This window comes from Schistocerca gregaria, chromosome 2 (assembly GCF_023897955.1).
Source record: "Schistocerca gregaria isolate iqSchGreg1 chromosome 2, iqSchGreg1.2, whole genome shotgun sequence".
NCBI lineage: Eukaryota > Metazoa > Arthropoda > Insecta > Orthoptera > Acrididae > Schistocerca > Schistocerca gregaria.
Genome location: NC_064921.1, coordinates 984622326 through 984640053, shown reverse-complemented (window position 1 = coordinate 984640053; position 17728 = coordinate 984622326). Strand labels below are relative to the sequence as shown.

The 17728-nt window shown below is 41.6% G+C and overlaps 1 protein-coding gene across 1 annotated transcript in view; it reads left to right on the top strand.

Annotated features, from left to right (window-relative positions):
- Positions 1 to 17728, top strand: part of LOC126335464 (serpin B6-like) — a 147086-nt gene that overhangs the window by 123569 nt on the left and 5789 nt on the right. The window contains exons 6-7 of the mRNA XM_049998775.1: positions 5552 to 5737; positions 6313 to 6451. Coding sequence (XP_049854732.1) covers positions 5552 to 5737; positions 6313 to 6451 — 325 coding nt within the window. The remainder of the gene's footprint in view (positions 1 to 5551; positions 5738 to 6312; positions 6452 to 17728) is intronic.

Here is a 17728-nt window from a genome sequence, read left to right as displayed (position 1 = left end):
CACGTCTATTACCGTTAGGGACACAGTGTAATTGGAAACAGAACATTACACAATTAGCGATGTAGGTATGACTCATGCAGAACAATATCTGTCAAAGGAGTTATGGGCATTACATGGAACAGGCGCAGCTTTAGCATCTCGAAATTGATATTGTTTTTGTAGTTATTCTGTCCTATGTCAGGTCATTTTGTTCAAAAATGGTTCAAATGGCTCTGAGACCTATGAGACTTAACATATGAGCTCATCAGACCCCTAGAACTTAGAACTACTTAAACCTAACTAACCGTAAGGACATCACACACATCCATGCCCGAGGCAGGATTCGAACCTGTGACCGTGGCGGTCGCGCGGTTCCAGACTGTACCGCCTAGAACCGCTCGGCCACTCCAGCCGGCTCATTTTCTTCAACTGTCTATTTCTTGTTTGTCTAACTATGTATTTGTTACGTCCAGAGTTACAAAAATGTTGTAAATTTAGGATACACGTGACCTAAGAAAGGGCGTATATTGCAGTATGAAATGTCAGAATGAAATTAGCAAACGCGCTCCGATGCAGGATCGAACCCACGATCTCATATATGCTCACCCAATACTCTATCCACTAAACCAACCGTACACCATAAGTAGGTGCTGACAAAGGTACTTACCATACATGTGGTTACAGTGTTGCCAGGCTGCCACTCTTTAACGTCCATTTTGTGCCTGATGCATTCACCACACGATATTTTACGACAGACATTTTTTTTATTGCTGGCATGAAAGGAGTCACGCTGTGAAGCCCGAGTACGCGAATTTCGCTTCACCCTGTATATTTATGGCGAGACGGCCAATGATGTCTTCGGTGCAGGTACACACCTGGTCGAACTCTTACGTGAATCCGCGAAATGCCACGAGTAGTGATGATAATGCGTAAGCGGCACTACATGAGTAGTGTGTGGATAAGTTGAGAGTTTACGTCTGACGGGATGCGTCGTAGGGTAGACCGTGCAGCTTCAGTGACCACTGTGAGCGGCACAAATTTTCAACTTTCCCCATTCATTTCAATTAGTGCCCGCTCGAACCCCATATCTGTATTTCCTTTTTGTTTTAAAAGAATAGTAGATCACGAACGGGATAGACACGTACCAGGAGAGTAGTTCACGATGGGAAGAAGCCTTCATTGTATGCGGTCTCTGTAAGAAAACTTTGACGGAACAGATTACTGCATAATAGGTATTAAACGAAGCATAGGGCTATAGATAAATGTTCTGAATGGAACGAGCTTTGTTGCCACGAGTGCAATGCATGAAGCCTTCATTGTCAGACTATTGTCGAAATATCTTTCACAAAACCCAAACAAATTATGATCGTATGTGAAGGCTATTAGTGGCACGAAAGTTAGTGTCCAGTCAGTCGCGAATAAGACAGGATCTGAAACTGCGGGCAGGAAAGCACCGACAGAAATGTTTAATTCCATTTTCAAATTTTCCTTTATCAAGCAATACCTGGAGTATTGTCTCAGTTTAATTTCTATACCACTGAAAAGATGAGTGAAATAGAGGTGACGAAAGAAGTGGGATACCACCTAATATTGTGGAGGATTTCCTTTTGCCCGGCGCAGTGCAGCAACTCGATGTGACAGGTGCTCAACGTGTCGTTGGAAGTCTCCTGCAGAAATAATGAACCATGCTCCCTCTATAACCGTCCATAATTGCGAAAGTGTTGCCGGTGCAGCATTTAGTGCACCAACTGGTCTCTCGAGTACGTCCTATAAATGTTTCAAGGGACCCACGTCGGGCATCAGGGTGACCAAATCATATGCTCGAATTGTCCAGAATGTTCTTCAGATCACTCGCAAACAATTGTGGCCTGCTGATATGACATTGTTGTTTCGGAACACGGAGACCGTTTGTCGCCTTTCGTGGACTTAAAGTAGCCGAGCATTACCGTTTCCGGACAGCAATCGGTTCAGTTTAACCAGAGGATCAAGTCCATTCTACGTAAACGTAGCCCACGCCATTATGTAACCACCACCTGCTTGCACAATGCCTTGTTAACGATTTTGGTCCATAGCTCCGTGGGGTCTGTGCCATGCCCGAACTCACAATCGGCTCTTACCAACTGAAATCGGGACACATCTGACCAGGCCACGGTTTTCCGTTCGTCTAACGTCCAACGGATGTGATCACGAGACCAGGAAAGCACCGCAGGCGAACTCGTACTGTTAGCAAACGCTCTCGCATCGGTCGTCTGCTCCCATAGCCCATTAATGCCAAATTTTATCTCCCTGTCAACGGATACGTTCGTCGTGCATCCCACATCGATTTCTGTCTTTATTTCACTCAGCGTTCCGTTTCTCTTATCACTGACAACTCTACACAAATGCCGCTGTTCTCGGTAGTCAAGTGAAGGCCGTCGGCCACTACGTTGTCCGTAGTGACAGGTAATGCCTGAAATTTCGTATTATCATACTCTTGACAATGTGGATCTCCGAATATCGTGTCCATAACAGTTTCCGAAATAGAATATGCTATGCTTCTAGCTCCAATCACCATTCGGCGTTCAAAGTCTGTCAGTCGTGGGATCATAATCACTTTTAAAATCTTTTCACAAGAATCAAATGGTTCAAATGGATCTGAGCACTATGGTACTTAACATCTGAGGTCATCAGTCCCATAGAACTAAGAACTACTTAAACCTAACTTACCTAAGGACATCACACACATCCATGCCCGAGGCAGGATTCGAACCTGCGATCGTAGCGGTTGCGCGGTTCTATACTGTAGCGCCTAGAACCGTTCGATCACACTGGCCGGCTCACATGAATCACCTGAGTATAAATGACATCACCTCTAATGCTTTGCCCTTCTATATCTTGTGTACGCAATACTTCCTATATCTGTAAATCTGCATATCGCTATCCCATGACTTGTCACGTTAGTTTAGATGTCAGCAGTGTTGATTAACTGCAGAGGTCGTTAAAATAGAACAAATCTCAATTGTCCGCTGGAATCCCTGTCAGATTCTACACCGAACTTTTGGCTGAGTCAGCACCCCCTCACGGCTATAATCTTTGGTAGACCCCTCGAACAAAACACCGTGCCCGTTAGTTGGAAGAAATCATGGGTCTTATTCGCTTACTAGAAGGACAGCTGAAGTGATCCTCAAATCTACCCTACAATAGCCTCGTATCCATTTGCTGCAAAATTTTGGAACATATCCTATAGCTCAAGCGTAATGAAGTACCTCGAACAGAATGACCTACTCGAAGCCAGCCAGCACTAATTCCTGAAACGTAGATTGTGTTAAATCCACCTCGCATTTTTCCCACGTGACATACTACATGCCATGGATAAAGGCCGTTTGGTAGGTACAGTAATTCTCGATTTCTGGAAAAGATTTGGCTCAGTATCATCTCAACGCTTTTTATTAAAAGTACAATCGCGTATGTGTATCAAGCGAAGTCTGTGATGTTTTGGAGGACCCGGCAAGTTACCTTGAACGAAGAATCGTCGACAAATGTACAGGTAACTCCGCGTGTGCCCCAGAGAAGTGTGTTTGGACCTTTTCTGTTCATGTTAACAGAAATCTGACTTTTCGCTGACGATGCAGGTACACGTAACGTATGTCTGAAATGTGTTGCATAAACATTGTCAGACTTTGATAAGATTTCAAAGAGCAAAGGTTGGAAACATGCTTTCAACGCTCAGAATGCAAAATCATGCACTTTACAAAACTAAAAAACAAAACATGGGATACTATGATTATAATGTCAGTGAGACACAGTTGGACCCGGCTAACTCTTACACAGGAACCTCCCCATTGCACCCCCCTCAGATTTAGTTATAAGTTGGCGCAGTGGATAGGCCTTGAAAAACTGAACACAGATCAATCGAGAAAACAGGAAAAAGTTGTGCGGAACTATGAAAAAAATAAGCAAAATATACAAACTGAGTAGTCCACGCGCAAGATACGCAACATCAAGGATGGTGTGAGCTCAGGAGCGCCGTGGTCCTGTGGTTAGCGTGAGCAGCTGCGGAAGGAGAGGTCTTTGCTTCAGGTCTTCCCTCGAGTGAAAAGTTTACTTTCTTTATTTTCGCAATGTTATGATCTGTCCGTTTATTCATTGACGTCTGTGTTCCCTGTAATAAGTTTAGTGTCTGTGTTTGCGACCGCACTTCAAAACCGTGCGATTACTAAACGAAAGGGCGTGCCTCTCCAATGGGAATCGAAAACATTTGATCGCAAGGTCATAGGTCATAGATCAACCGATTCCTCCACAGGAAAACACGTCTTTTATGTTCTATACGACACTGGTGACGGCATGTGCGTCACATGACAGGAATATGTTGTCGACCCACCTAACTTATACACTTAGCGAATGGGTAAAAAGATTCTTCTACCTTGCCCGATTTAGGTTTCCTTGTGGATGTGTTAATCACTCCCAAAAAAGTGATGAAAACATAAGAGTGTCACATAAACTGCAACAAATGAATGCAACAGCTTCACAGTCGCACAGTTTTCCTGTGCTCTGTCAAAACATTTTCAAATTTTTCCGTGTGTAGACCGTCAAATCCTGCATATGTCCAAACAAATCTGAACATGTCCTGGAACTTTGGAGAGCGAAGTTGATTATGTGTGAGTTCCTGAACTTTGATAACTGTCTGAAAATAAAAAGTGAAACTTTTTGCTTGAGGAAGATTTGAACCAAGGACCTCCCGTTCCACAGCTGCTTACGCTAACCACGAGACCACGGCGCTCCTGAGCTGACACGATCCGTGATGTTGCCTAACATACACATGGACTACTCAGTTTGTATATTTTGCGTATTTTTTTCATAGTTCCACACAACTTCTTCCTGTTTTCTCGATTGATCTGTGTTCAGTTTTTCAGGGCCTATACACTGTGCCAACTTACAACTAAATCTGAGGGAGGGTGCGATGGGGAAGATCCCTTGTTAGAAATACCTAGGTGTAACACTTTGTAGGGACATGAAGTGGAATAATGACATAAGATCAAGCGTGGATAAATCATGTAGCAGACTTCGGCTTATTGGTAGAGAACTAGGGAAATGCGCTTAGTCTACAAAGGATATGGCTTACAAATCACTGGGGCGACCCGTACTAGCCTACTGCTAAAGTGTTTGGGACCTGTACTAAACTCTTACTGACGCAGCACGAGATAGATGTAAAATATCCCGAGAAAGGCTACTTACAAGGTTTAAAGAACCGGCCTTAAACGATTGTAGGAATATTTTATCCTCTACATATCGCTCCCACAGGGCTCGTGAGGACATACAGCACGCACAGAGGCTCTTAAACAATCATTTTCTGGCGCTCCGTACGTGTGTGGACATGGAAGAAGCCCAAATAACTGGTACAATCGGATATACCCTATGCCATGCAGTTCTTAGTAGTTTGCAGAGTATAGGTATAGATGACACTTATAACATACTAACGTACAGCTCCAATCCGTAGCGTTGCTTCCTTTTTGTCTTACTAGAATCTGCATGTTTCTCAACTCATGTAATATTAAGGAATATTTTTCTTAGATGTTCCTTCTTCTTTTAACAGGGTGAGCGATTCTCTATGATGGTTCTGCTGCCGAAGAGAGTAAACGGTCTGTTTGCAGCTGAGAGGAGGATAGGGGGCTTAGACCTCTTTGACGTTGCAGACCACACATACTGGCAAACAGTGCACGTGTACCTACCGAAGTTCAAAATGGAGCACGAAAGAGAACTTGAAGAAATTTTACCAGGTGTAAGTGTCCTCAGCAAGCTCTGAAACACAGCCCAAGAAAAGGGGTACTCTTCCGTGCCATTCCAGTGAACGAACTTTCTGCTTGGGAAACGTTGTAGTTATCGATGCCATTTTGAGTAGACACTGGCACCGTAACTCACATGTTTCAAAATAAATTGTGCTCCATTTCTGTGGAAACCATCTGTCACTTGTAAACTTTTTAGCATGTTGAATTTATGTTGCATGATAAAGTTCTTAAATGCATACTGTAATTTTAGTCACTAAATTAAACATTTCTTGGGAAAATGATCCTTAACTTGAGAAGATTTTTGACTATCGGTGGATACCGTTGAGGCCACTTGTGAAAAACAGAAACAAAGTGTTTAATTTGTTTGTATGGACTGAGTTAAGCCTAGGAGATTCGTTGTTTAATTTTGTTTTTCTTCCTGCATTCGTGTTGACATGCCAGGGGTAGGCTTACCTGTCAATCCTAGGAACCAGTTACTTCAGAATTTTGCTTATTTCAGTTTTTAAAATGAGATTATTTCACGTATTCTATGATGTTAATAGTGTCTTCCTTTTTGCATTTTTTTCAGCATGGCATGGTGGATATGTTCGACATACGCAAGGCTAACTTCACTGGAATCAGTGAGACACCACTTGTAGTTAGCAAAGTCATACACAAGGCGTTCATCGAAGTCAACGAGGAAGGAACGGAAGCAGCGGCGGCCACTGGTAAGTACGTTGATCTGAACTACTTGTTTGTTGTGAGCACACACTTCTCATGCCCAGTCTTCTAGCGCCGTTTTATTGATCTACGTATTACACATTACAAACGGCGTGGTTGGATTAAAAATTTATTTTGTAAATTAGAAATTGTCAGCGTCTTTGTATGTATCACGTGGAGTTCATCTTCGTCTTCAGTCCGAAGACAGATTTGATGCGCCTCTTGACCCTATCCAAGCCTCATCATTTCTGCATAACTACTGCAACTGAAATTTATTCGAATTTGTTTGCTGTAAAGTCAAGTCTTGGTCTGCCTCTACTATTTTTTTTAATCCCCTCCGTCACCGCTTGCTTCCGTTATAAAACTGGTGATTCCTTGATGTCACAGAATGTTCTATCAGCCGATCCCTTCTCTTATTAAGCTTTGCCATAAATGTTTCTCCCGATTTTACCTATTACTTCCTGACGAGCTATACGATCTACTACCTCAACTTGAGCATTCTTCTGTAGCATCACATTTCAAAAGTTTCTGCTCTCTTCATGTCTGAAATGCTTATTGTCCAAGCTGCACTTCCCTGCATTCCGGATAAATCCCTTCAGAAAAGAGTTATCAACACTTAAATTTATATTCGATGTTAACAAACAGGTTTCTCAGAAATGCCTTTCTTTCTACTGCCTGTCTACGTTTTGTATCTTCCCTATTTCGATCATGATCAGTTTCTTTGTTGCCCAAATAGCAAAACATCTGACTGCTTCTAGTGTCTAATTTCTTAATCTAATTCATTTTCTCTGAGCAAACTGTAGCCCGCTTCCGAGACACCATCCATTCCATTCAAATCATATTTCAAGTCCTTTGCGGCCTTTGACAGATTTGAATGTTGCCGGCAAACCTCATAATTTTTAGTTCTCTCTGAATTATAATTCTTTTCGTCAATTTCTAATGGCTTTCCAGAGCCAGGTACATACTACGAATGATTGCCTCATACAGCGTGGCTCAAAATAGGTGTTAAAAGTTTTCGTCTACTACGACAAAATAAGGGTAAATATATTTTCGATGCCACATTTACGCTGTAGCAGGTGACCTGAAACGACGCAATGAGTGTGTAGAGCCTTGAACTGAATTACGTGAGAACATTCTGAAGAACTTCATTTTCGGTTGCACAAATCTCTCTGAAAATTGCAGTACTAAGATCCTCGAGTGTTGCACGAACAGCTTTGAACACCCTGGCCTTTACATTATCCCATGAGAAATAATCGCACGGGTTCAGATCGTGACCATAAGGGTGCCTTAAACGCCATGTCCAGTGAATGCTAAGGTGTCCCGGGCGGCGATACGATGTCTGAATGTCGCCTGAAGAAGATGGAAGACGTCTGCAGTACGGTGTGCATTTATTGCTTGCTCCACAGTGACTTTGAAGTGGAGCAGCAGCTTGAAAGTTTGGGTTCATAGCATCACTGTTGCATTGTTTATGCTTCCATTCTGAAATGTAAACTGAGACATCAGTTTCTTGGGGTGTGTTATACAACTTGCTGAGGGCACTTATACCTGGTAAAATTTCTTCACATTCTCTTTCGCACTCCATTTTGAACCTTGGTAGGTATACGTGCACTGCTTGCCAGTATGTGTTGTCTGTAACGTCAAACATGTCTATGCCCCCTGTCCTCTGAGAGGCTAACAGACCGTTTACTCTCTTCGGCAGCAGAACCATTATAGAGAATCGCTCACCCTGATTAAAAAAAGAGAAATAACACATATTAAAAGGATTCTTTGATGTGAAATCGGTTGAGGAACATTGGGGGAAAAGGAAGCCACACTCTGAATTTGAACTGTACATTAATGTGTTATCAATGGCACATACATCGATACTCTGCAAACCACTAGGAACTGCATGGTTGAGTGTACATTGGAACACTACCGGCCCTCACCAAATTGGCAGTCGCCGATAACGTTAACCTGTGAAACGTTCCCTTAGAAAATTATACAAGACTGTGCTTAAACTTGTGACATTACAGCCTTTATCACTGCGATTTTTAACATGTAAAAGTTTTTTTCTGTATTCGCGTCAGTATGTGCGAACTTTTAACACATACCAATGAATGTTGTAACCAGATATCTTTGCCGCGCTCCTGAAAAGCGCAGAATATCACGATAGCTATAAACTGCTATACGCTGCTATCGATCAGTAAAAAAACGACGCACCTATGTTTCAAAATAACAATTGCCAATTTTTACTTCTGCAGGGAGTCGCGCCGCTCTCTAGCTGTTCTTTAGTGAATGTGTTGCGAGTCGGACGCAAAAGTTTTGTGCTCCATACTGATATAATCATTTTATTGTAACTTTAAGAGTTTAAGTGACACCACGACTTTTCTAATGTCGGAGAGTACCGCACGAATTTTCCGCTAAAAGGTAATAGAATTTCTTAAAGCTGGATCAATTACAAATGTTGCTGCTGTTCTCCCACAAATCTGGTGTGATTAATAGTAATTTATTCTGCCACGACAAAAAGAACCAATTTTACTTTTACCAAAGCAACAAAGCTTTCAATTGAATTACTAAAAAAAAATCATACCAGAAACTGACACACAATATTCTTAGCGCAACGCAATCTGACTTTCAAAAATCCCTACAAAAGAATGGCCCTGACTAACATTAACCTATACGTTTCACAAATCAATTACCTCACAAAAATCTTCGTTACTTAAACTACCACAATACAGCGAGCGCCACTACTGCCAGCTAAATAAAAGATTCAAACTACGGAAGGCACTAACTACTAATAGGCATAGTTAGCGAATGAAAGAATTTAATAGAGAACAAACAATGTATTTACCTAAATAGTCATTATATATATATATATATATATATATATAATCTCCGCCATCTCTCTCTCCCCACGTCCACCACTGCTGGCGGCTCACCTCCAACTCCGCAACGCTATGCGCTGTTCACATCCAGCTGCCGCTGCCCAACACTACAATGGCAGACAACAATGCAAACCAGCCACAGACTGCACACAGCACAGCCAGTGATTTTCATACAGAGCGCTACGTGGCGTTACCAATAAAAAAAGACCTCAACAGCCTACTTACATCTGCTGTGACAGGTTGTAGTCTGACAGTGATTGTACCCAATAACAAGAAATCGGATTATAATTTCTAATCGTCATGTAAGTGAAAAAGTAGCAGCAAAGCAAACTGGTTTCAGAGCTACAATACAACGTCACAAAGACAATTTGCTGCATACGATTAAATCACTGGACACAAACACTTTATAAAACGTACTTTGTTCCAAACTGTAAGTAAGCCTGCTCTTGAAAAAGGTGTTTCATGCAGAAAGATATTTTACGTTATCCTTGGAAAAATTTAGTCAGCAGTAGCTAAAAGAAAGATTGTAAAGATACTGTATTATTTACCTTCATCTTCTACAGTCCAGCACTAGGCTTCCACTCTATTCGGAATGCGGTTCATTCCATCGCCTTCGTGGTCTGCTTACGTTACTTTTCCCATTGATTTCACATCTTGTAGATTCTGCTGCCTCTGTTATTGTTACTAATTTTTCTTTTAGTCGTACTTCACAGAGACGACGTTCTTTGGCAGAAAAACTTGGTTCATTCGTTAATTATGTTCCATGCTATACTTTCCCTAGTAGAGCTGCCACATGAATTTCCAAATGGCATCCCATAAAGATACCTAAATTCGTGGATAACAACTCTAGTCAGAGGAAACTGCAGTGAACGAAGATCCTAACATGGAAAAGGGTGTCCGAACTGATCAGTTCCGGAATAGGTATAGCTCCTGGGAAGGTATTAGTGTGATAAATCACTTCTCCATCAGGTCACCCTTCATCTAGGTGTTAGACGTATTCGCGTGTGGAGAATGTTTACATGGAGTGATACGGTTTCTGGTAATATTTCACAGTTTGTGTCTAGGCGACTAAGTATGCCGTGTATAAAAATCGAAACTTCACATTGGGTTGCTACATTGCAGCTTTAATCTCTTTTAATTATTTGCCAAGCAAAGGCAGTTAAAATAAAATTCGTCGCCGCAAATACCAGTCAATCTACCGCTCGGTGCAGTGCTGACCTACGGATAATTCTTGTTTTACTGGTAACAGATGTGACAATGCTTTACTAAAAAAGCTTTCAGGTTCGAAATAAACTACTCGATTAAAAGTAATCAATGTTACAGTCAGAGGGTCTGTATTTTCTCATTTCTTAACAATATTCTCACTCTTTGAGAAAATGAACGTAAATCAATTTCAATTTAGTTACAAAATTACAGGGCGTAATAACATAAATGAATTTGACATTAAAATAATCACAGACTTTAAAAATATTTTGACAGATATTCCCTTACAAGGAATAACCAGTTAATCAGTCGCAGTTCCCCCACTACGTACGATGTTCGCTGCAATGGGCGGCCATAGCCAATCATAGACTCGCCCGCCCCTGGTGAGGTGGAAGAGGGTACAGCCGTGCTTCTAAACATTGTTCCTGGCAACCGGCAGGCAAAGACTTCGCCGGTGCAACTGACGTTCGAAATAGTGCAGGATGTCCGCTGGGGGGCCGTTTGTCATGCTAAGTTCATAAGCGCCAAGTAAAGAGAAAATTGCGAGACAAAGTAAAAGGTAAAGGGCAGAACTCTTGAAGTCAGGTGTTCCAGAAACTTCAAAGAAATTACATTGATCATGACGAAAATTTAACAAACAGTCATAATTTAGAATGACTGAAAAAAACCCATTGATACACAAATTACATATACATAGAAAGAACAGATGTTAAGTTACAGATTTCCCTTTGGTCTGTCACTTACAGAATTGTCTCAGGGTCTTCTGGACAGAGTTCAACAAAAACATGAACGCAAAATAGGTGAATATCAAGCAAGTCTCAGACCCCGGCCAGGAAAAAGAGTTTACTATTTAAACTATTTCTAAGGTATGAACAAATTTACAATAATAGTAAAAAGGCACTCCTTCGTAGTTTCTTAAAAAGCTTTGATTCAGGCGATTGTAACTCTGTCTTTCAAATTCCTAAAAAAAAAAAATCAAGGTCTCCGAACCAGTGAAATTAGTTAAACTCCAAATAGCACAAGGCTGAGAAATTCTGAAAAAAAATTGAAATTAAAACAAAAGGGAGAAAAGGTGATGACCTCTATCTCCATTACTTTTCAACTGTGTGATAGTCAAAGTCAGTCAAGAGCGAGAAAACTGAAAAAAATGGTTCAAATGGCTCTGAGCACTATGGGACCAAACATTTTAGGTCATCAGTCCCCTAGAACTTAGAACTACTTAAACGTAACTAACCTAAGGACATCTCACACATCCATGCCCGAGGCAGGATTCCAACCTGCGACCGTAGCAGTCGCGCGGTTCCAGACAGCAGCGCCTAGAACCGCTCGGCCACTCCGGCCGGCGAGAAAACTGAAATCTAAGCTTAAAATTGACGAACCATTCAAATTAGGAAGTGCCAATATTACGACAGGCTGCTTAGCTCTTGCAGACAACCTGGCTTTTCTAGGTCAAGAGTCAAAATAGGGGGAAAATAAAAATCCTTAAAGAAAAAGCGGAAAGAGTAGGACTGTAAATAAGACTGCAAGAAATACGTTCCTAGCAACTCTCTGGCTCCCAGAGTTCTGAAAATAGAAGACAGGAAAACCGAATGTTAGTCAATATAAATATTTAAGCGAAACCACTCAGTAAACTGGCCTGGGAAAGAATGGTTAAGAAATTCGCTCTCACAAAATGGAAACAGCTTTCAGGCTTTGCAAAAGACATGTGTAAGGAAAAATAATTTTCAAAATACCCCACGCTAAGACACAATAAATTCATCAAACTAGAGTGTCTTTTTGTGGCTAAAATAACCATTTTAAGCAGGAGGACAGACATTGAAGAAATCAGAAAGAGGGAATGAAAAGTAATCAGGAATCTTTCAGCTCCAAACTGTACTGAAAAAGAAACATAAAAACTACAATGAAATAAAGAAATTGAAAATTACACCAACATCTTTTCGGATATGAAAAATGCAAACTAAATATCTGCAGCGATATTAAAACAATGGAGCTAACAAGATTAACCAGACAGCTTGTGAAATTCTACGAAGCCCTATAGTAATCCTCCATCTGAAACAAGAATAGTGAGAGGTGCAGTTGAAAATATCTGACGGAAGTATGAACAACACAACTTTATATACTAGATAGAAAATATTTTAAGCAGTAAATTCACGGCTTGACATTTGGCCTAGTAGAAGACCGGGACAGCTTGGTCTGACGAGGAGATAGGAGCCAATTTTGAGAGAATGAAATTAATCTGGCCACAAAAGAAAGCTAAAACAAAACTCTTCAAAAACTCTTCCTACACTGTGTGGTCCATTAGGGGCCAAACGATGATGACGTCTTTTATGTGGAAGCAATCGTCTCAATAAAGGTGGTTTGACAAAAGCATTGACAGGTACAACTCAATTGCCTCTAAAGTCCGTCTCTAATGACCTCGTTGTCGACGGGACGTTAAACACTAACCACCACCACCACCACACGCTTCTAAAGATTGTTTTTCAAATTCGTCAAAAGCAGATAGAGTAAAGCTTCCACATCATGCTCTGTGAGATTGACTGGTGTAAATCGGTCGATCGATCAAGTTTTGCTGTTGATTTGTCTGAAGGAAACGGTGGTGAATTCAATACGGAGCAGAAGGCGCACACGTCCCAGTGAAACCGGTGGCCAAGTAACAGTACTTTCCTGAGGTGGCCTTGAAGTCAAGTGGCTCTCCGGAAAGCTCGTTAGTGCATCTTCTCACGTCAGACATTCACGTACTTCTCGCAGTAAAGCTAAACATCTAAGCACGCAGACTGATTCCGAGGGCTGAAGAATTATCGCTGTGTGGCAGCATCGTTCCCTTGCGTCATAATCTTAGCTGTTTGGGATGCCCCACCTTATGACTACCATGAACGTGCAAATTTGATGCAGTGTGAATGTCCGCGTATTTTGTACTTCAACCAAAACGGTACTGTCAGTGGTCTCAAAGACATTCGGAGGAGATAACATTTGGACCTACTGATAACAAACAGACCCGAACTTTTCGACTCTGTAAGCGCAGAACAGGGAATCAGTGATCACAAGGACGTTACAGCATCCGTGAATATGGAAGTAAATAGGAATATAAAAAAGGGAGAAAGGTTTATCTGTTTAGCAAGAGTAATAGGAGGCAGATTTCAGACTACCTAACAGATCAAAACAAAAATTTCTGTTCCGGAACTGACAATGTTGAGTGTTTATGGAAAAAATCAAGGCTATCGTAAAATGCGTTTTAGACAGGTACGCGCCGAGTAAAACTAGGAGGGACATGAAAAACCCACTGTGGTTCAACAACAAAGTTAGGGAACTACTGCGAAAGCAAAGAGAGCTTCACTGCAATTTTAAACGCAGCCAAAACCTCTCATACAAACAGAACCTAAACGATGTGAAAGTTACCATAAGGAGGGCTATGTGTGAAGCGTTCAGTGAATTCGAAAGTAAAATTCTATGAACCGACTTGACAGAAAATCCTAGGAAGTTCTGGTCGTACGTTAAATCAGTAAGTGGATCGAAACAGCATATCCAGACACTCTGGGATGATAATGGCACTGAAACAGAGCATGACACGCGTAAAGCTGAAATACTAAACACCTTTTTCCAAAGCTGTTTCACAGAGGAAGACCGCACTGCAGTTCCTTCTCTAAATCCTCGCACGAACGAAAAAATGGCTGACATCGAATTAAATGTCCAAGGAATAGAAAAGTAACTGAAATCACTCAACAGAGGAAAGTCTACTGGACCTGATGGGATACCAATTCGATTCTACACAGAGTACGCGAAAGAACTTCCCCCCTTCTCACAGCCGTGTACCGCAAGTCACTAGAGGAAAGGAAGGTTCCAAATGATTGGAAAAAAGCACAGGTAGTCCCAGTTTTCAAGAAGGATCGTCGAGCAGATGCGCAAAACTATAGGCCTATATCTCTGACATCGATATGTTGTAGAATTTTAGAACATGGTTTTTGCTCGCGTATCATGTCATTTCTGGAAACCCAGAATCTATCCTGTAGGAATCAACATGGATTCCGGAAACAGACCCAACTCGCTTTGTTTGGTCATGAGACCCAGAAAATATTAGATACAGGCTGCTAGGGAGATGCCATTATCCTTGACTTCCGGAAGGCGTTAGATACAGTTCCACACTGTCGCCTGATAAACAAAGTAAGAGCCTACGGAATATCAGACCAGCTGTGTGGCTGGATTGAAGAGTTTTTAGCAAACAGAACACAGCATGTTGTCCTCAATGGAGAGACGTCTACAGACATTAAAGTAACCTCTGGCGTGCCACAGGGGAGTGTTATGGGACCATTGCTTTTCACAGTATATATAAATGACCTAGTAGATAGTGTCGGAAGTTCCATGCGGCTTTTCGCGGATGACGCTGTAGTATACAGAGAAGTTGCAGCATTAGAAAATTGCAGCGAAATGCAAGAAGATCTGCAGCGGATAGGCACTTGGTGCAGGGAGAGGCAACTGACCCTTAACATAGACAAATCTAATGTATTGCGAATACATTGAAAGAAGGCTCCTTCAGTGTATGATTATATGATAGCGGAACAAACACTGGTAGCAGTTACTTCTGTAAAATATCTGGGAGTATGCGTATGGAACGATTTGAAGTAGAATGATCATATAAAATTAATTGTTGGTAAGGCGGGTGCCAGGTTGAGATTCATTGGGAGAGTCATTAGAAAATGTAGACCATCAACAAAGGAGGTGGCTTACAAAACACTCGTTCGACCTATACTTGAGTATTGCCCATCATTGTGGGATCCGTACCAGGTCGGGTTGACAGAGGAGATAGAGAAGATTCAAAGAAGAGCGGCGCGATTCGTCACAGGATTATTTGGTAAGCGTGATAGCGTTACGGAGATGTTTAGCAAACTCAAGTGGAGACTCTGCAAGAGAGGCGCACTGCATCGCGGTGTAGCTTGCTGTGCAGGTTTAGAGAGGGTGCGTTTCTGGATGAGGTATCGAATATATTGCTTCTCCCTACTTATAGCTCCCGAGGAAATCACGAATGTAAAATTAGAGAGATATCGAGCGCGCACGGAGGCTTTCCGGCAGTCGTTCTTCCCGCAAACCAAACGTGACTGGAACAGGAAAGGGAGGTAATGACAGTGGCACGTAAAGTGCCCTCCGCCACACACCGTTGGGTGGCTTGAGGAGTATAAATGTAGATGTAGGTGTAGAGGTCACTCATTCGCCGGACGCATAGCTTATACCTTAACATGGTTCTTTTATACCCAATCGTGAAATACGAGTGACGGCAGAGACTGACAGGGCCCGTAAACAGCTGCATTATTTCCCACAAGACTTCTAGAAAACAGCGTCTCAACAAACTCCAATGACAGACGCCGCAACGCTCTTAAATGGCACCTCTTTCATCCCTAAAATGTGTCTCACATAATGATAAACAGCAAAGAATTAGAGATATACGGCAGAGAAACTGGTAGTTGGTACACCTTCACAACAGGTGTAAAGAAGGGAACAGTACAAATCAGGTGCATTTTCACCTTACTGCGACGTAATGAATAATCCATTAAATTTATGGGAAACAGCCGCGTAAATACTACACTACTGGACATTAAAATTGCTACAACAAGAAGAAATGCAGATGATAAAGGGTATTGATTGGTCAAATATATTATACTAGAACTGACATGTGATTACATTTTCACGCAATTTGGGTGCATACATCCTGAGAAATCAGTACCCAAAACAACCACCTCTGGCCGTAATAAAGGCCATGATAGCCTGGACATTGAGCTTGGATGGCGTGTACAGGTACAGCTGCCCATGCAGCTGCAAAACGATACCACAGTTCATCAAGAGTAGTGACTGGCGTATTGTGACGAGCCAGTTGCTCGGCCCCATTGACCAGACGTTTTCAATTGGAGAGAGATATGGAGAATATGCTGGTCAGGGCAGCAGTCGAACATTTTCTGTATCCATAAAGGCCCGTACAGGACCTGTAACATGCGGTCGTGCAATATCCTGCTGAAATGTAGGGTTTCGCAGGGATCGAATGAAGGGTAGAGCCACGGGTCGTAACACATCTGAAATGTAACGTTCACTGTTCAAAGTGCTGTCAATGTGAACAAGAGATGACCGAGACGTGTAACCAAGGGCACCCCATACCATCATGCCGTGTGATACACCAGTATGGCGATGACGAATACACGTTTTCAATGTGCGTTCACCGCGATGTCGCCAAACACGGATGCGACCATCGTGATGACGTTGGGCGCCACTTATCACGGTATATATGTGTATTTTTGTTTTTATAAACATATATTTAATGATTCTGGTTGGAGTGGCTTTAAATATTGTGGGCTAGCATGAGACTTTTAATTTACTTATACTGCGATAACATTCGTACGGTCATCGGCTGCCCCGAAGTACGTACGATATAATATTTTTTAAACACAGCTCGCGACTCACCGCCTTCTAATAAATAGTTTGCGTGAGCGCTGCTATTTAGAAAAGAAAATATGCGTATTCTTACGCAAACTGTAATTATTAATATGGGTCTCAGGGGCTGCTGGTTATTTATGTACCAAATTACACAAAGATTAACTGAGATATTGCGGAATGTAATGCTTTTCAATACACCTTGTTCATGAATTGCAAGGCAAAATTGGAGAGAATCTCGTGTGCCGCTAGGCGGCCAAAATGAAACATACTGAATGCATTCAGTGCTGTGAATTTTGGTAACTTCGAAATTAATGAAAGTTCAAAACTGAGAAGTCTCTCGTATTTACATATAATGTTATGACTTGAAATTTTAATTAAATAATACAGTCAGCGTAATGGCCGACTGAATCCCGCCAGGGGAGATGAACTCCCTGTGCTGCGAAGTTCTGTAAAAATTTTGTTAATCATAATTAATGGTTGCAATCATGAGAGGTGCCAACAAAGTCAATAATACACACATTCTAATAAGTTTCTATTATGTTTTTCAAAAATACAGGTAAAACTTACGTTTATTATCAGACAGCACTACAATGGCAGCCTACCGCTAGACGAAACAAAACAGGAGAGATCTAGTTCAATCAAAGCATTGTCTGATCTTCATGGCCTATGTTACACAGAGATTATACCAAAAACAACTGTGTTTTGTTAATTACATCGATGTTTGTGTTTTGATACTAATAACTTACGTTCTTCACTATTTGTTATAAATCGCGCACACGTACACAGTCTTTAAATAATTTAAAA